Genomic DNA, 19860 nt, shown 5'->3' with positions numbered 1-19860 from the left:
AGCCACCCGACTGCTACAAGCACTCCAGCTTCCAGTCTCTTGCTTTCATACGATTTTGCACGCTGCTGATGTTGTCCGTGGAGCTGAGTGTCCCAGCCTGTGTCAGAAACGCCTCCTAAACGTCCATGACAACAACAGGAATGATTCGTGAATTACTGTACTAGTGTGTAACTTCAAGATTGGGCGATACCTGTTTTCTCTTTATGTATGTTCTCTTGTGTGGCGGGTGTGTGAAATGCTTACCTCACCAGCCTGTATGCTGCCTGTCGGCTGTGTCAGCAAACTGCCAGGTACTGAGAAGTGCTGTGTTTCAATGACTTGAAGAGCATTAGGAGAGTTGAATAGCAGGCCAACAGGCACTGGCTAGGTTTCTCAGGTTTTTTGTAACAAAAAATTGTAATTTATTGTGTTTAAGTACTCCAACACATCTACCTAAGAAATAGGGTGAGATGGAATTTTGGGTCACAGACTGATGTGTGTGGATACTTTCCTTAGCCTCTGTCACCTCAGTTTGTACGTCTGTAAATGGAGATGGTACTGGGGCTTACCCAGCAAGGCCTCTTGGAGGATGAAATTGTGTCAGCATCAGGCCTAGAGTGAGCTCTTGAGCAGCCTCGGGGAGGGAGGGAGGGAGGGGGGGGGGGAGGGAGGAGTGCTTACTTAGTCTCACTGTCTCCAGCTGCAGCCCAGTTCTCCTCCCCTTGTCCTCAGAGATGATGCTTCTGCAGTGGATTTGTTTGGTGCCTGGTAGCCCTTAGGGCTAAGTCTTAGGGTCTCCGGGTCTCCCCATAGACCCGTGCTTGTGAGTCTTAGGTCGGGTACCAAGGTCCACTTCAGTTCAGTAGTCTGGACAAGATTTCACATACCAGGCCATTGAAAAATAGAAAGAAAGTGGTAGCAAGTTAAGGACGGTTTTTGTTTTGTTTTTAAACTATTTATTTATTTTATTTAGATTTAGAGTGTGTATGTGTATGTATGTTTGTGTGTGTTTGTATTTGTGTATTTATATTGTATTTGTATGTTTGTATATGTTTGCATTTGTGTGTCTTTGGGAGCTGAGTCTAGTCTTGAACACCAGCTTTTCTTCTGCTTGTCAGTGTGACTCTGGGGAAATCACTTAAGCTTTAAGTGGTGGCTTCTTTTTTTTTTTTTTCTTTTTTTTTTTTTTTGGAGCTGGGGACCAACCCAGGGCCTTCGCTTTCAGGCAAGCGCTCTACCGCTGAGCTAAATCCCCAACCGGCTAGTGGTGGCTTCTTCATGGGTAAATTGGGGTACTGTCCTATGGGGACTGGTGGGAAGGGTCTGCTAAGACTGTCCCTAGAGCAGTTTGCCAAGTGAGAGCTGAAAGCTGTTGAGCACTTGAGCAGTCTTCCTACCATATCTGGGAGTGCTTGTTGTTCTGTTGTTTGTTTGTTTGTTTTTAAGATTTATTTATTTTCTTTATATGTGCACACTGTAGCTGTCTTCAGACACACCAGAAGAGGGCATCAAATCCCATTACAGATGGTTGTGAGCCACCATGTGGTTGCTGGGATTTGAACTCAGGACCTCTGGAAGAGCAGTCAGTGTTCTTAACCACTGAGCCATCTCTCCAGCCTCTGTTGTTTGTTTTTTAAAAGAAGGTCTCACTGTGCAGCCCTGACTGGTCTGGAACTTGCTGTGTAGACCAGGCTGGCCCAAGATTGCTTCTGCCTCTTAGAATTGAAGACATGCTTCATTACACCTCACTGAGTTTTAGTCAGCTTCCACCTTTAAAGTGTCCTTAGTGGGTGTGATTAGGGCTTTGTGTGTGTGACACAGGCGACACTAGGTGAGTGTCTGATCAGGTGTGCGGTCTCAGTCCTTTCTCTGCTCTTGCTCCGGCTCAGCTGTGTTCCCGCTGAAAGCCCAGAGCTGCTGTTTTAAAGCCGCTTCACAGCGTCGGTTTCCATTTCTGCTTGAAATCTGAGCTCACTTAGGATCCCGGAAAGGGGGTTCTCCGTCCGTCTGTCTCCACTTACGAGCTTCCCGTTCGTCTTGTGCTTTGTGTCTCTAGGATCTTTAATGACTTGCTTCTTTGGGAGCCCACAGCTCCTTCACCAGTGGAGACACTTGAAAACGTTTCCTATGGCATCGGGCTCTCGGTGGCCAGTCAGCTGATAAACACCTTCAGCAAAGATAGCTTCAGTCCCTTCAAGTCCGCGGCTCCCTATGGTAATGCATTTTACATTGGTTCTGATATAAGCCCCTTAAGTCTGATGTCTCCTCTTCCTATGCTCTACTTTCCTTGGGAATGTCTATGACTTCCCCACATCTGGGTCTATTCTGACGAGAACTGTGCTGCTCAAATGTGGAATCTCTGGTGTGATCATCACGTACATGTTTGAAATTCCCTTGGAGGCCTGTGTCCCTCATGGTTCTGTCCTGTGTGAAAATGCAAAGTGCTGTTGTGGTCATTGTAAAGTGCTGTCTTGCGTAGCTGTCAGGACCTGTAATAGTAGATCTTTTCCCTGCGTAGATGAAGACAGTGGATCTGAAGAAGAGACTTTGCAGTATTTTTCTGCTGTTGATCCCAACTATCGTTCCCGTAGGAAAAAAAAGTTGGACTCTCAGAACAAGAACTCTCAGAGCTTCCTCTCGGTGCTTCTGAGTATCAATCATGGACTAATGGCAGTGTTCACCGATGTAAAGGTAGGCTGCGCACTCTCCTATAATGAAGTGGGTGAAGGTGGGCTAGTGTGGGGGATGGACGCAGTGGTCCAGGATGGCAGAGACTGCAGCTGCTCTGGGAGCTCCTTTCTTTGCTCATCTAAGGCTGTATGGCCTCCCTGTAGAAAGCACGAGCTAATTTTGCCAGTGAGGGCAGTAGTTGTAACTTTTATCTTTCTCATTTTAAAAGAGGGTGAAGCACAGGTATTTGTTACAGAAGACTTACATAGCACACACATTATGCAGTGCTTTGCCTCACTGATCGGTGGCTCAGGAATCAGACTGCCTTATGTGGCGTGGAAGGTTTCCTGAGTTAGATTCAGAGTGAGCATGCTGAGACACATTCTCTCTGCATTTAAATAACGGTTGATGGGCCCTGAAGCTCAGCGACTAAGAGCTCACCTACTATGTGCAACTACTGTGTGCTTTAGGTTCTATCTCCAGTACTAAAATTGAACAAAAGAAACAAAAAGTGACTTATGTCCCCTCCCCCTTCCCCTCACCCGGCTGTTTTTTTAGCAAGATAACGGAGATCTGATGGAGAATAAACATGGTGAATTCTGGCTAGAATTCCACACGGGCTCCTTCTTCTGCGTGACAAAGTACGAGGGTTTCGATGACAAGCACTACATCTGCTTGCACTCCAGCAGCCTCAGGCTGTACCACAAAGGTAGGGTAATTGTGCTTTTTCTTTCTTCTGTTTGGCGAGTGAACTTCCTGTTTGATGCAGTCTTGAGAATACAACTTTGATGTAAGTTGTATTCTCTTGGGAGTTCTGGTTTTGTGGCCAAAATCATACTTAAATATTAAAACTTTTTTGTTTGTCTTGAGACAAGGTCTCACTGTGTAGCCAACACTGGCCTTGAGCTTGAGATTCTCCTGCCTCAGCCTCCCGAGTTCTAGGATTGTAAGTACGCACTACCCCACCTGACTGAAAATTTTGAGTAGTTGTCTGAATTACTCTGAATAGACACAAAGAGAGAAAAAGCTTATTTTCCTAGCATTTTAGAATCTTAGTTTTTTTCCGGTGAGTTTTTGCCTCAGTCATACCAACACGGACAAAGAGAAGTAGGTTGTTGCTGCTAAGCTGGCTTTTTCCCCTGTGCCACTGGAACTGTGCCAGTGTCTGTGGGGATCTCTGCAAATGCACCACCAGCAGAGAAAGTTTAGTTCAACACAAATCAGTAGCCAGTGTGCTTCAAACCGCAGAGTCTGACACTGGGCAGTTTATTTGAGGCAGATTTCAGTATGGCATAATTTGGAACAGTCTCCTGCTGTAACACAGCCCTGTGTGCACAGTGAGGCATAGTTATATTGAAACCCTTCTCAAAGTCCATGTCATTTCTTCTGTGAAGATGGCATGTATAGATAGACTACATGTGTCATCTTAAGGGCCTGAACAGGATCTGGCATGGTCTCAGTCATACAGAGAGTGCAGAGTTTACCCACCTCCAGTCCTCTTTGTAAGAGTCTGGGGTGCCAGGTATGACCTGGCCTAACAGGTAGCATAGGAGTCACCAGACTGATTAACTGACTCCGTTCCTAGCCTCCTGGGCAGAAAACAGGTTATATATCTCTTCCTTTGAAGAGACAATCCTGTATGTTTAATGTTCCTGCTTTCCTAGTGGTTGTCTATGAGCACTAGGCCCTCTGTGCCCCCAACCAGGTTCAAAGGAATATAGGCTTGTCCTGGAAATTATGTCAGAAATGCTCTAAATCGCAGACGTCTCTGATAGTGAGCTGCCACAGTGGACATTCTGTGCCTGACCTCTTGAGATTGGGGCAAGAGCATCAATTGGATCAAGAGCACAGGTGAACCAGAACCGTGCATGAGTGACCTTGAACCTGTTGTCTGAGGAGCACACAGTGCAATGAGTCATGTCCAGAACTGTGCTCTCTCCCTAGTATCTCATTTAATGTATGTGAACATTCCCTACAAAATCCCATCTGCTTCTGCTTCTGAACATTTTGGGTAAAGCATAATCAGTCTGTTCAGAGAGTCCTGTTGTGAGTTGTCAAAGTCAAAACAGTTGTGGAACTAATTGCAAGTGATCATTTTGTTGGTGTTTTTATCTCAACGTGTATCTAGGCATAGTAGATGGAGCCATTCTCCCTACAGAGACACGATTGCCCTGTTCAACGCGCCCACATTGGTTGGAACCTACAATTTATTCCTCTGAAGAAGATGGCCTCAGCCGAGCTGCCTCAGATGGTGTTGGGGGAGACAACTTGAATATGCTCTCTGTCGCAGTGAAGATACTGTCGGATAAATCAGAGTCCAACACGAAGGTGCGTGCCTTACACTGCTACCTACGCTTACTGGTTTGCTTGCTCCCCATTGGTGATTGTATCAGTGCCCACACCTATGTTTTCTTGGGAAGACTTGAGTTGGGGATTCTGTGGATTAACGTGGTTCTTTGTGTTGTCCTGTGGTGCAGGAGTTCCTTGTGGCTGTGGGGCTGAAAGGAGCCACTCTACAGCACAGGGTGCTGCCCGCTGGACTCAGTTGGCATGAGCAGGTAAGAGCTGTCACCTGTGTCATGTCCTTTTTTTTTTTTTGGTTCTTTTTTTCGGAGTTGGGGATCGAACCCAGGGCCTTGCACTTCCTAGGCAAGCGCTCTACCACTGAGCTAAATCCCCAACCCATCATGTCCTTTTAATAGCATTTACAAGTCACGACGCCCAGAAGGCAGGTGACTCTTTACTCAAAGTGCTGTCCTGATAGCTTCTCAGTGTCAGCATTGTTAGATCAGTCAAGAAAAGGAGTGCCTGTGGAATGCCAAGCCTGGAGGAGCAGCCAGTGGTACTGAGTGCTGAAAATCAGCAGCTCTTTTTTTTTTTTTTTTTTTTTTAAGATTTATTTATTATATACACTGTAGTTGTTTTCAGATACACCAAAGAAAGCAATAGATCTCATTACAGATGGTTGTGAACCACCATGTGGTTGCTGGGAATTGAACTCAGGACCTCTAGGAAGAGCAGTCAGTGCTCTTAACCACTGAGCCATCTCTCCAGCCCAATCAGCAGCTCTTTAAAGGCCACCATGTCTGCAGGCTAGTAGTGTGGCTTTGCCCAGGTCATTTCATCAGCATTTTTGCAATTAGTATCCAGTTGAGTCCTCCATATAGAGTAGAGTTAGGGTTCAAAATATTCTCTTTTTGTCGACCGCCTACCTCTCTACTTATTTTTTCTATGCTTGAGACTAAACCCAGGGCCTCACACATGCCAAGTGTTCTACTGCCCATGATAATACAAAATACAAAGCCTTAGGAGCTGGAGAGATGGTTCAGCAGTTAAAGAGCACTGACTGCTCTTCCAGAGGTCCTGAGTTCAAATCCCAGCAACCACCTGGTGGCTCACAACCATCTGTAATGAGATCTGTTCTCTTTTGATGTGTCTGAAGACAGCTACAGTGTACTTATATATAATAAATAGATAATACAAAGCCTTGCACTGGACCCCAGCAGCACAAAAATGCAGCAGACGTCCAGGACATAGAGATAAGGAAGCTGAGGATTTCCCTGAAGTTCCTATTTCCTTAACTCTACTTCCTGCGGAAACCAGAGTTTTGAAAAGTCATCTTCAACAAAGTTCCTTCCAAGAATTGTTTTGAACAATATGTCAATTGTATTATTATGCATAGTTTTAATTTAATAATATTAATTTCATTAGATAAGGCTTTCTCCCATCCGGGCACTAAGTACCAGCCAGTCCAGCCCTGTTTAGCTTCCAAAACTGGAGTAGATTGAGTGTTTAAAGTGGCATAAGATGGGTGTCTAAGGTGTCTGGCTTCAGTTACTGGGTGTGACTCTTCATTCCAACTTAGCAAGTACCTTAGCCTTGTAATTTGTGTTACTTCTGGGGCACAACGTCAGGCTGTGGTGAGCACACACAGTAAGACATCAGGCTGTGGTGAGCACACACAGTAAGACATCAGGCTGTGGTGAGCACACACAGTAAGACATCAGGCTGTGGTGAGCACACACACAGTAAGACGTTTGCTATAAGTAGGTCAGTGCATCTCTCCTCTTCCTCAACATCCCTGTCATGCACACACTTTCAAAATGAACTCCTTCAGAATGACAGTGTTTTCTCATAGCACCCTAAGTCACTCTGTTCCATACTTGTTAAATGTATTCTACCAAAATGTTATTTCTTGTAAAGCAGGTATTATGTTTTTGTGATTGTAGATTTTAAACTTCTTGAATATTGCTGATGAACCTGTCTTGGGATATAACCCTCCAACTTCATTTACAACCTTCCACGTCCATCTTTGGAGCTGTGCCCTTGACTACAGGTGAGACCAGGACAGTTTTATTGATAGCACTGATTTTAGAACCACCAAGCTAGGTTCATTTCTCGGGATCCATATCACCAAAGAGAAGAACCAACTGCCCCAGTTTGTCCTTTGGCTTCCACACACACACCACACAGCCACACACACATATGTAAGTAAATAAAGTGTAATAAAAATTAACACATTGATTTTTGGATAAATAATTCTACCTGCTGTGGGGTCGCACTGTAGCTCCAATACTTATCAGGCTCAGGTAAGAAGACTGAAGATCTGAAGCCAGTCTGGGCCCCATAGTGAAATCCTGTCACAAAAAACCAGAATCCTAACAGGACAAAACAGAGCCCTCCAGCAATCCCATAATTGTCTAGCTGAGTTGGTCGTGTGTTCGGAAGTGCTGCAGCAGGCTGGTAACCTGTTGCTTGTGTTTGCTACCAGGCCCCTTCACCTGCCCATCCGATCCCTTCTCACTGTTGAGACGTTCAGCATCTCTAGCAGCGTCGCCTTGGACAAATCTTCCTCCACTCTCAGGTACCTGTGACTCACCCTGCAGCGGCTGCTATTCAAACATATCAGCTGGAGATGGGGCTCCCTTACCCAAACTGACTTAGTCATGCTTCCTCAGGGCTCCTTCCTCAGGGCTGTGCTCCTCTGCTCCTCTTGCTGTCCATTTCCACTTTAGGGGAGGACTTTACCCCTAGACTCTCAGGTGGCTGTTTAGGCCCTTTGATTGCTTTCCTAGTACCAGACGTGTGTTATCTCTGAAATGGAAACCTTTAGACAGGGTTCTCAGAAGCCTAAATGACCGTGCTTTGGCACCTCCATGTCTTTTGGGCTACACAGGTTTACAGGTGAGGCACTGAGCGCGGTGTGGTGAGGTGCTGATGGCGCTGTGCTAGTCCTTGGAGCTCAGTTTTGCAGATGCTGTTTCTTCTCTTTCCCAGAATCATCATGGACGAGGCTGCTTTACACCTGTCGGACAAGTGTAACACCGTCGCTATAAACCTGAGCAGAGGTGAGGTCAAGGCAAACTTGGGTCTATTACTGTTGCTGGAATGTGGGAATGCAGTAAAGTAGTTTTAGTAGGGAGTTGCTTTGGAAAGGTGGGCTCTTCCTAGGGAACTTTTAACAGATGCTGAAATGTGAAATGTTTGCAATAACTTCAGGTTTCAGTTTGAGGTCGCAATGTGCTAATGGTGTTAGCTGTGTGTTTCTATACAGTCTAAATATCTATTTAATATTTAGTCATCTGTTGTAGCTAAAATTACGTGAGGTGTCAGATGAAGTCAGTGGGTCCAGCCTGGCTGTACCTCTCACACTACCAGTCCTGTGTGAGGGCCAGGCATGGACTTTAACAAAGGTTAAGTTTTGATTGGATAAGCAGTTTAAAAAACACTACAGTAAATATTGTATTAAATCTTAGATTATGTTCGTGTGATGGACATGGGACTTTTAGAGCTGACCATAACCGCAGTAAAATCAGATTCTGATGGAGAACAGGTCAGTTGTAATAAGTGGAAATTTTTATTAATCCTATTTGGAAACTAGAATTAAGTACTTTTATGTGACAAGACGAATGAGTGTATATTTTATTTTAGATTTATTTTCTCTGTGTGAATGCTTTGCCTACATGTATGTATGTGCACCACATGTGTGCCTGCTACCTACAACTGTCAGAAGAGGGCATCAGACAGACCCTGGAACTGGAGTTACCAACAGTTGTGAGCCATTGTGTGGCTGCTGGGAATTGTCTGGGCCTTTGTAGGAGCATCAAGTACTCATAATGTCTGACTTATATCTCCAGCCCATGAATATATATTTTAGTTCCTGTGACCCTGTAGAGGACTTGGTAACTCTTGTCTAAAACAAGTATTTGTCCTTTTCTCCCTGTGCCCTGCCCAGACTGAGCCCCGCTTTGAGTTGCACTGCTCCAGTGACGTGGTCCACATCAGAACATGCTCAGACTCGTGCGCGGCGCTGATGAATCTCATTCAGTATGTCGCAAGTTACGGGGACTTACATGCACCTCACAAAGCGGAGATGAAGCCTGGAGTCCCACAGCGAAAGCCCAAGGTACAGGGAAGGCACCCATCCCACTGGACGTCATTCAGTGGCAGTACTGAGTGTCTGCAGGGCGGTTCCCCAGTCACCTCTCTATGAGGCCGTTCTACTGCTCGTTCTTTGTTTTAGAACATTAATCTCAGCCGACATAATCCTTTTTTCGGATCTTGATTATTTTCATCTGTTCTTAGGGAAGAAAACAAGCTGTGGCAGAATGTTGCCAGCAGCTAGAGGGTAGACACTGCTGTCAGCAGGAAGACTGCCTTCTACAGTAGAGTCTTCCCTGTTCTCTGTGTACTCTACTCAGCTTCTTCTGTGGAGCTGCCTCTCCCTCCATTGCAGCCCAGTGAGGGGAGGCTGCAGGTTATCACCAGTGCTCACAGCCGGACTGCTGGGGTGTTTCCCTTGTTAGCAGGACAAACAGCAGGTGTCCCTGTTTCAGTTTCAGGGTCACTGCTTGCTTATGATCAGTATCCCCTTTCTAATGTCCTGTGCCCAACTTGAATGGTGCCACATTGATTTTGGTGATTTTATTTGCAGTGCTGTTCTTTACAGTTTTTTCTGTGAGCAGAACCCTCAGTCTCCTCAGAGTTCTGTTAGCAAGGATCTGGCTAGCATTGTGAGCCTCGATAGGTCAACCTGTTCTCCTTTCTCTTCCTCCTGCTTCCATGTAGTGAGGTGACCGAAGACACCCCTCTACTACCTGCTGTTACAGATATTTTCCAGTTTATGAAGACATTTTCAGCTTGTATCTTTCCATTTCTGAGCCATGCTCACATTTGGGGAGCACTGCCTGGGTTTAATGGATCTACGGTTATGGACTAATGGTGACGTGGTGGAGCAGGGCCTTGTGCATCCCCGTTCAGATTCCCTCCTGTTTATGTTCCCCACTGCACTCAGGAGTCCAGGAGCGGAGGCCCTGACCTACAGGGGCAGCAGGAGGATTTGAGTGGATTTTCTCAGGGATCCCTGGCTGCACAGCAGGGTTTTAAGCATCCCGCACCCCTGCAGGACCTTGGCTGTCTGTCTGCTCCTGAGCTGCACTTGTGTGTATTGGATGTGCTGGCAGTGGGGTGATAATGGTGCACTAAAAGCTCACTGCTGGGCAGAAGGTAAACCTCAAGTGTGGACTGCTCCTGTGGTCTGCAGTGGGGTGGTCACAGGCAGCTCTCCTGCCCTCTGCTCTACTCCCCTGCCGTGTACTCAGTGGCTTCCCCATCTCCTCTGAAAAGAATATTCCTAGATGGTGTCTTAGTTAGGGTTTCCCTGCTGTGAAGGGACACCATGACCGTGGCAAGTCTTATAAAGGAAAATGTTTAACTGGGTCTGGCTTACAGGTTCTGCAGTTTAGTCCCTTATCATCATGGTAGGAAGCATGGCAGTGTAGGCAGACATGGTGCTGGAGGAGTTGACAGTTTGACATCTTTTTTTCCTAACTTATTTTTATATAACATTCATTGGTGTTTTGCCTGCTCGTGCTATCTGTGTGAGCGTGTCAGAAGTTCTGGAACTGGAGTGACAGACTGCTGTGAGCTGCCATGTGGTTGCTGGGAATTGAACCCAGGTCCTCTAGAACAGTCAGGGCTCCTAACTGCTGAGCCAACTCTCCAGCCCTGTTTTCTAGACCTTGATCCAAAGGCAGCAGCAGGAGACGACATGGCACACCCTCCAACGAGGCCACGCCTCCTAATAGCACCATTCCTGAAGGGCTTGCATTCAAACATGGGAGTCTGTAGGGGCCATACCTACGCAAACCGCCACAGACAGGTTTTGTTTTGTTTGAGAAATGTCTTACTTTTCCCCCCAGGCTGGCTTTGTTTACCTGGATCCCTGTGGTCCTCTTGCCGCAGACTGGAGTGTGGTCGGCTTCACCTATGTCTAACTGTGTTTTTGGTTACAGGTGGATCCCAGCACTCGGTCACCCTCACGTGGTCCAGTGCTTCCTGAAGCAGAGCAGCAGCTTTTACGGGACCTGATGAGGGACGCCATGGAGGAGGCGGATCTGCAGCAGGCCTCTGCCCCTGTTGGGCCGCAGGCTAATGGTGAGGGCCTTTCCTGGGGCACTTAGGGTAGCACATGTCACATTATTAGTGCTCTCATACCATTTCCAGGAAGGAACTCAGTGAAGACTCATCTGGGTCTGTGGATACACACTAGCTCATGTCTACTGTCCCCAGGAAGAACCATCCATCAGGAGATGGACACTACTGTGGAGGGATTGAGAAATGACACAAAAGGGCCTCCAGATGTGGATTTGAAGTCTCAGGAGTCTAGCGAAAGCAGGCTAGCTGGCCGTGAAGGGGGTGCACCGTGGCAAGGTCATGGGTTTTTTCTGTAGTAGAGTACAGGGGAAGGTGTGTGCGATGTGTACATGCCTGTCTATCTCAGGAAAGTCGGAAAAGCACGGAAGGACCAGATGAGTGAGGAGCTTTGAGAGCCGCATGGAAGCACGCAGATGTCTAAAGCGTCCTATCCGTTCTTCTCATAGGGTGAACATAGTTTTTCTATGTTTCGTTTTGAGATAGGGTCTTTTTAATATGTAAACCCTGGCTGTCCTGGGACTTAGTAAGTGGATCCGGCTGACCTGGAGCTCTGAGACCTCCCGCCTCCACCTCCTGAGTGCTGGAATTAGACACATGTACTGCAGTGCCTGGAGGGAACCTTGTTAGTCCTAAATTCTCTGAACCTTAATTTTCAAATTCTACTTGATGGAGCTGGAAATGGTGGTATGCACCTATGAACCCAGTGTGCGGGAGAGAGAGGTAGTGTCAGGAACTCACGGACAGCTCTGGCTGTGTATAGTGAGTGTAAGGCCAGTCTGTGCTGAGCACATCTGAGAAGGTCCATGATTATAAAGCACTTTGCATTAAATGTTCCATTCATTGAATTTAGGGTAGATTTTAAGTAAGGATATGAACTAAGCTTCCAGCTTCCTGTGTACATTCTAGCAGCTGTGGCTAGTAGGAAGGGACCCTGCTTGTATATTATAGACGAGTTTTCAGTAAGGACTGGACAGTGAGGGAGCCTGGCAGGCCAGGGCTGTTGGCAGTGCTCATCTCGGAGTCTTGGGGCCAAAGCACCAACTTACGCATTTTTGTGTTCTTCCTCCTCCCCTGTCAGTATTTGATTGAATGAATAGAGAGAATGGATGACTCTAGTAAGTAGTATAAATTGTCCCAATACAGATTTGTCTTCTGTGAATTTCATTTTAAAAGCTTCATGGGAACAACTGTCTCCATGGTTTCTGGAACCCAGAAATCAGCTCGGCCTTCCCTAAGCAGAGTCCTGGAGTTTGTGTTTGGGTGAGGGACTGCTACCTGTAATCTTTTTTTTTTTTTTTTTTTTTGTTCTTTTTGCAGAGCTGGGGACGAACCCAGGGCCTTGCGCTTCCTAGGCAGCGCTCTACCACTGAGCTAAATCCCAACCCCGCTACCTGTAATCTTTTTTCTTTCCCTTTGCAATTTTGCCCAAGGAGTTTCCAAGATTGAACTCTATGGACACTTTTCAGTTTCTTCCACCTGCAAGACAGAATCCTGGCCAAGTCAAATGCCAGTTAGTGGGAGCCGACCGTGGTTGGATGCTGAGCTTGTCTTGCACAGAGTAGCTGGGAAGGGGCTGTGCCCTTGTGACACTGTCATTTATTTTCCGAGTAGAGAACTTGAACTTGTCTACCAGTCACTTGTTTGCTATTGCGGTATTTCTACATCTTGCCGAGGTGTTTGGGGGAGTTAGTTCAGCCGTCCCTAAGTCCCAGCTTCTCAGAGCCGTGGTAAGGAGTAGAGAGATGGGTTGTTATAAGAAGTGTGTAAGGTGACATGGGTGAGAGAGCGCTCATGTATGGTGTCGGTGTCTCCGAGAGGGTCAGATGTTTCTGTCTTGCCGTCTAGGTGTCCTGGATGAAAAGTCTCACACTCGGGAGCCGTGCTGCTCAGACCTCTTCCTATTCCCAGACGAGAGTGGGAATGCGTCCCAGGAGTCCAGCCCTGCCTACCCACCGCTTACTCCACATTTAATCGGTGACACGGTGACAGGTGCGACCGCTGAAAACGATGACTTCTGTATTCTTTTTGCACCAAAAGCAGCGGTCCAGGTAATAAACTGATAACACAGTTACAAATTAAATGGACCAAGGGCATTTCTCCCCACTTCAAAATGGCTTCATCTTGTAATTTACATTAGTGCTGTGTGAATGGGTGTTGTACTACTACTGCTGCACGTAGTTGAGAAAACGCTTTACACTTGCACGGTTTTCTACACAATTAGTGAAGTGCAGCCGCTGTATGTCAGGGCAGTGACAGGAAGTGGCCTACAGAACAGCTAGTGTAAACTCTCCAAGAATTGAAACGTCTGTGAAGACTGGTTGAGATGAGTGCGCACGGAGCAGCCTAGTAGCACCCTTAGGTGACCGAGCCTGTGTAACAGGTTCTGAGAACTCTCTGGTCAAATAAAAACAAACAGCTCAGGATAGGCCTGTAATTAGAAACATGATGACTTAATTAATGTGCAGTATGACTTTGAACAGTAATAGTAGAAACACGCACACGCACACGCACACACACACACACACACACACACACACACACACGCACGCACACACACAATCTCTGTACTTTCATTATCAAATACTAGATCTAAATTACAAACTTTAGAAATTATTCGTAAGGTTATTTTTTTTTTTCTTTTCTTTTTTTTCGGAGCTGGGGACCGAACCGTCTTGCGCTTGCTAGGCAAGCGCCCTACCACTGAGCTAAATCCCCAACCCCTAGGTTATTTTTTATAGAACAGATTTTACTTTAAGACCAATAAGTACATTATGTCATGTGATGATTAATGTCAGAAACTATTACCCAGGCTGGGTGTCGTGGTGCATGCCTGTAATTCCAGGCCTCGGAAGGCAGGAGAGTTGCTGCAAGTTCAAGGCACCAGTCAAAGCTATAGTGTGAGATCCCACGTCAAAGAAAATAAATAATTGCCCCATTTCACACACTGGAATTATTAAAAAGAAGGTAGACTCGGGGAAGCCCGTTGGTCCGTGAGACATATCAGTCATTGATGTGAGGGGAGAGTACTAGTGTTGGTGTGTTTCAGGAGAAGGAAGAAGAGCCGGTGATAAAGATCATGGTTGACGACGCCATTGTGATAAGAGATGACTATTTCAGTCTGCCCATCACGAGGACGGACAGCAGCAAAGCGCCACTGCACTTTCCCGTCCCTGCCATTCGATACGTTGTGAAAGAGGTCTCTCTGGTGTGGCATCTTTATGGGGGCAAGGACTTTGCAACAGCTCCTCCAACTTCCCCAGCTAAGAGTTACATGTACGTTCACTCGATGCCATATACCTGTCCATAGAAAAACACTCGAAATGTAGCGTTTATTTTCATGTGAGTGAGTGTGTCGGATGGGTATGTATGTCTGTGCCCCACATGTGCAGTGCCTAGAGAGGCCAGAAGAGGGCACTGGATCCTTTGCAGTAGTTGTTAGTAGCCATGTGGGTGCCTTTGGAAGAGCAGTCAGTGCTCTTAGCCATCTTTTCAGCGCTGGACTTTATTTTAAGGATGAATAATGCTAATATATGCAAACACATAGTTTAAATGTCATACCTAGAGTTGGCTGTGAAGCCATTTGTACTTCTTTCTGATGTATTCACTAAAATATTGACTTAGAAGAGTCACTCAGCAAGCCAGGAGTAGCTGGGGTTACAGGCCTGTACCACCAGTTCTGGCTAAATAATATTTGGTTTATAGTGCCATTTGTGGAAGAGTCTAGTAGTTCTGTAATGCTTTCTCTTTGTATTTTATTAAATTTTCTGGTATCATTTATTAAATTGAATATTCTTTTAACAAAGGTTTTTTTCTTCTTCTTTTCCATTTTTAGTAGTCCCCATAGTTCACCTTCCCAAACACCTACAAGGCATGGCCGTCACACGGTGTGTGGGGGCAAAGGAAGGAACCATGACTTTTTAATGGAAATACAATTAAGCAAGGTAAGATGGCGTTTGAAGGGGAGAATGGTGGGTGATGTCCTGTTATGCTCATGTATGTGTGTGCCCTGCAGAGTAGGGAAGGGAAGGATCTTGTAGAATTCTCCCTCCTTTTCTTTGATGCTTTGAGAAGCCTGGGGTGTTTTTGTCTTCCCAGGCCGCCCTTGGAGCAGGGGTTCCCGGAGTCCTTGTGGCCTTTGTAAGATGCAGGTTTCTGAGCACTGCCCACCGTTTGCCTTTCTGTGGAGTCAGTTGAAGAACTCTGCTCTATTGAATTGTTGGTCTGGGAGGCCCACCTTTGGATTGCACCATGGAAAGTTCCTCTGAATATCTGGAGGCCATGGAGTCATAGCATTTACATTGATTTAACACCTAGCTTGACCAAGCTGCTCACAGCTTCAACGGCAGATCCAGGGGATTCTATCCCTCTTTTGACCTCTGTAGGCACGGCGTGCATATGGCACATAGACAAACTCAGCCACAAAAATATAAATCATAAAATCTCATAAAAAAAAAAAAACCAAAACAAATCAGAGAAAGTCAAATTTAAGTGAAAGCCAAGATGGCGGTGTTGTTCTCATCTGTTAAGGTGAAGTTCCAGCATGAAGTCTACCCGCCGTGTAAGCCTGAGTGTGAGTCCAGCCTCTTAGAGCACCCAGTCTCCAGGCAGGCATTCATCGTTCAGGACCTGGAAATCCGGGATCGGCTGGCCACCTCACAGATGAACAAGTTCCTGTACCTGTATTGCAGCAAAGACATGCCACGTAAAGCCCATTCCAACATGGTAAGAGGCCTTGACACCACTCGTCATTAGCTTTGGAAAAACATTTTTGTTTTTGTCTAACTGCTAGAGAATTGGAGTGGGGAGAATTCCCAGAAGTGGGTGGAAATGGGTTTTCTTTTTTTAATTTGAAAATTACTGTTAAATGTACTATTTCAAGTTTTGAAAATATGTCCCTAAGTATAATTGCCAGTGTCTCACACCTCAGGTAAGACAGCTGTGTGAGAATAGTTAGGGTTGCTGCCGGCCCTTCTTCACACTTAGATGGGAATATGATTATTTACTATTTATTTATTTATTGTTTGAATGAGAACAGGGTCATTATGTCATTGGGGAACTGTTGTTCTCTTTCTTGTAGTTGACAATTAAAGCATTGCACGTGCGTCCGGAGTCTGGCCGGTCACCACAGGAATGCTGCTTGAGAGTGTCCCTGATGCCTCTGCGCCTCAACATCGACCAGGTTTGTGCAGCGGGAAGGTCGATGCATTGTGAGAGCGAGGAGTGACTGTTGGTCACACTGGGACTCTGTAAAAGTCACAGAGACTTCTGGAGAACTGGGGCAGAGTCATTTGTGAAGCTCGAAGTCTGGCCTTTTGTTGAGTAAATGCTATAGCACTGAGGATTCTTTCCACATGGGCGCCTAACTCAGGGATACATGAAGTTTAGAGACTTAACGACTCCCGGATAGGTTAAGTGTTGGAAGGGGTTGTGTTCTAGGCACAATGACAGAATAGTAAATGATTAGTAAAGAGGCCATAAACCAGATTTGTGGAAAGTTGTGAAGAAAACTCCTTTCTCGTGTTCAGGCAAGCTTTCTATCAAATATCTGTGGGCTTTGCTTTAATGAGAAAGGCAGTGATACATGTATAATGGCATTAGTTGGGACGATGTGCGGGAGACCTTAGCTGGTGTCTGGCATCATGTGCTGTAGAGCAGGGATATGCAGTAGTTGAGGATTAGCTAAGCAAGCAACGGCTGCAGAACACACATGCAGTTTTAAAACAGCACAACCTCTTGTTCAGCCTTTTATTGCTTTGGGTTCAGGTTGGCATATTTGTGGCTAGCATTATTCATTTGGCTAAATAATACTGATTTGATATTGTCACTTAAATAAAATGTGGATAATCTGCTGCAGGCAAGTGACAGGCATCTCACATATCAAGTGAAATGCTCATACTGTAAACAGAGGGCCACCCTGAGAGGATGCGCGGTGGGCGTAAGAGGACATTGGGTTTGCACACAAGGCTTGCAGGCTCTGAGCTGCTCAAACTTGAGTTGTTTGTTTTTTATTATGAGAATATATTTGATATGCATACTTTTACAGATTTATTTGTGTGTGTGTGTGTGTGTGTGTGTGTGTTTATGCATGTGTGTGTGTGTGTGCACACGTGTGCAGGTGACTACAGAAGCCAGAAGAGGGCTTCAGATTCCCTGGAGCTGGAGGTGATTGTCACATGGTGGGTGCTGGGATCTGAACCTGGCTTCTCTGCGAGAGCAGCGAGTGCTCTTGCCCACTGAGCCATCCTCTAGCCCCTTGGTATCTATATTTCAGTTTATTCATGATGGCTTCCTAGAAATACAATGAAATATTTAGGAGGATGCTGATCTATGGAAATTCCTACCAAGAGAAGACTAGGTCAGAGTCATCTTTATCGCATGACCTCACCAATCTGAGCAGGCTCTGTCTCCTATAGTATTGATTACAGTTCTTCTGCAGAGCTATGAAGCGTAATTACTGTAAAGGAGAAGCGTTCATCTAAGAGACAACAGTGAAGGAAACAGAAACTGTGTGGTCACATTGAGGAAGGATGAGAAATGTCCCCCAAGACTGTAGTGTACCCCAGCCCTGCCACAGCTGTGTAAGCCCCCTTCCTCACTTACGTGTTGAGGTATCACGCACGCCGTAATTGTGCAGGAGACCACATATCTATGTTTTCATTTCTCATGAACACAAGTAAGTTAATGAGTGATAACCCTGGCCCAGCCTCTTCCGTACAGCACACTGCTTCCTCCTGTGTTTAAAAGCTGCGTTGCTTTTGCAGTGAAGTGCATGTCCTCCAAAGAGCACTCGGCCTGTAGCTAGGCAGTGAGTGACAAGCAGTGCAGGAATGGGTCCTGTTTGTGATGCTGAGGGCTGTGGAGGTTGTGTAACTAGGCAGTGGAGAGGTAGGATGTCGGGGAAGCAGGACTTCCTGACTTCTTTCATTGTCCACTGAGAATCTGTGTGAGGAAGACGGAGTGCAGAGATCTGTTAGGAATCCCTGTCCCTACTCTGGACTAAAGACAGTCCTGTCTCCAAAGACCTCTCTGTGGTGGAGAGGCTAACAGAGCAGGTGCACTTAGTCTGCCATGGTGAACATAGCTCGTGGACATAGGCGTGGACACAGCCCTGCATTCCTGTGCAGAAGAGGGAGTTGGGAGATCATGGGGTGATCAGGAAGGGCTTTCTGGGGGCCGTGTTACTCCTCTGGCCTGTTCACCAGCTGTAAGGGTTACAAGGGCCAGGTAGGTGAGGGCATCTGTGAAGGCACCAGGCCTTTGGGCCTGGGTGGGGGGCTGTCGGGTGCTCACCTAGGGCAGGGGAGGGCACGTGGAGCAGCACGTGTATATTTTCTTTAATATTGGCTATGATTCCTTCTGCAGAGCTATAAAGCACAATTCCTGTAAGGGCAAAATGTAAAAGCTGTGAGGGGAATAGAAACTGTGCTCCCATGGTGTCATCCTGTGTCACAGAGTATGCATAACATTAAAGTAATTCCTTAACCCTTTTTGTACTTCTTTTTCTTTTTTTAAAGATTTATTTATTATATATGGGTACACTGTAGCTGCCGTCAGACACACCAGAAGAGGGCATCAGATCCCATTACAGATGGTTGAGAGCCCCCATGTAGTTGCTGGGAATTGAACTCAGGACCCCTGGAAGAGCAGTCAGTGCTCTTAACCACTGAGCCATCTCTCCAGCCCCTTTCCTACCACCCTTTTTTTCCTTAACCCTTTAAGCCACACTGTACTGTTAGTGTGCTCTGTCACAGAACCTCAGGCTAGGTGTAAGTGTTTTACAGTTAAAGTTTAACACTGAATACTGAACCCAAGTCTCGAATGCTAAATGACTGCCGAGGTCTTCTCTATAACTGAGTGTAGAGCTCTGAAGTCTGCAGGGAGCCTGATGAACTTTTACAGCCGAGTACCTGCTCTGTCAACTGCAATGCCATGTCTTCTCTACCCCTTGTAGTCGACCTTCCCCATCTTGAAATAGCCCTTGTGAAATTTGTTTATAAGTATTCATGGACATGTCTTTCATTTCTCTTTGGTAACTTGTATGCGTGCATATTTTTACATATGTATACATACATATAGTATGTATGTACATCTACATACATATCGTACGTAAAAGCAGAACCTCTTGGTCATTTAGCTACTGCAGTCAGCTACTTACCTTCCCCCAGCACCAGTAAGAGTTGTGGTTGCTTCTCATCCTGTCCAGACTTGGTTCTGTCATCTTTCAGATTGTGTCGTATGTATGTTTCTGTGTCTTCATTGGGTTCCTGATGGCTGCCGATGTGCATCCTTTCACACGCTGTGTTTTCTTTTGTGAGGTATCTGCGATTCACCGTTTTTATAGTGGGACATAAAGAAATAGGAAAAAGAGCATTGTAAAAAGCTAGGGTTTTGGGGCTGGGGATTTGGCTCAGTGGCAGAGTGCTTGCCTAGCAAGCGCAAGGCCCTGGGTTCGGTCCCCAGCTCCAAAAAAAAGAAAAAAAAAAAAAAAGCCAGGGTTTCTTGTGTCTTTAGTCTTCCTTTTTTCTTCAAAAACAAATCTATACCTAATAATTTTCTTTTTTTTTGAAGTGTTGTCATTAAGACATTTACAACATTCAACTGTCACCATCTAGTAGTAAAGAACAGTATTTTATACTGTTAACATGTGATGCTGAGTATGATATAAACATGAAATAAGCGTGTATAGTATAATTGTATGTACTCGTGCCTAGCACGACATAATCATGAACCCTCTGTGAACCTGCTCCACGCCTTAGTACCAGAATGTCCCATATT

General features: G+C 45.9%; 1 protein-coding gene across 1 annotated transcript in view; it reads left to right on the top strand.

Annotated features, from left to right (window-relative positions):
* Nucleotides 1–19860, top strand: part of Atg2b (autophagy related 2B) — a 70097-nt gene that overhangs the window by 38469 nt on the left and 11768 nt on the right. The window contains exons 19-34 of the mRNA XM_032908381.1: nucleotides 2036–2193; nucleotides 2498–2670; nucleotides 3208–3358; nucleotides 4778–4977; nucleotides 5127–5207; nucleotides 6879–6985; nucleotides 7421–7513; nucleotides 7927–7997; nucleotides 8406–8482; nucleotides 8885–9055; nucleotides 10944–11085; nucleotides 12931–13133; nucleotides 14132–14358; nucleotides 14918–15026; nucleotides 15613–15807; nucleotides 16163–16264. Coding sequence (XP_032764272.1) covers nucleotides 2036–2193; nucleotides 2498–2670; nucleotides 3208–3358; nucleotides 4778–4977; nucleotides 5127–5207; nucleotides 6879–6985; nucleotides 7421–7513; nucleotides 7927–7997; nucleotides 8406–8482; nucleotides 8885–9055; nucleotides 10944–11085; nucleotides 12931–13133; nucleotides 14132–14358; nucleotides 14918–15026; nucleotides 15613–15807; nucleotides 16163–16264 — 2260 coding nt within the window. The remainder of the gene's footprint in view (nucleotides 1–2035; nucleotides 2194–2497; nucleotides 2671–3207; nucleotides 3359–4777; nucleotides 4978–5126; nucleotides 5208–6878; nucleotides 6986–7420; nucleotides 7514–7926; nucleotides 7998–8405; nucleotides 8483–8884; nucleotides 9056–10943; nucleotides 11086–12930; nucleotides 13134–14131; nucleotides 14359–14917; nucleotides 15027–15612; nucleotides 15808–16162; nucleotides 16265–19860) is intronic.

This window comes from Rattus rattus, chromosome 7, assembly GCF_011064425.1.
Source record: "Rattus rattus isolate New Zealand chromosome 7, Rrattus_CSIRO_v1, whole genome shotgun sequence".
Classification (NCBI taxonomy): domain Eukaryota; kingdom Metazoa; phylum Chordata; class Mammalia; order Rodentia; family Muridae; genus Rattus; species Rattus rattus.
Note: the sequence above shows the minus strand (reverse complement) of the source record. Positions and strands in the feature narration are given on the sequence as shown.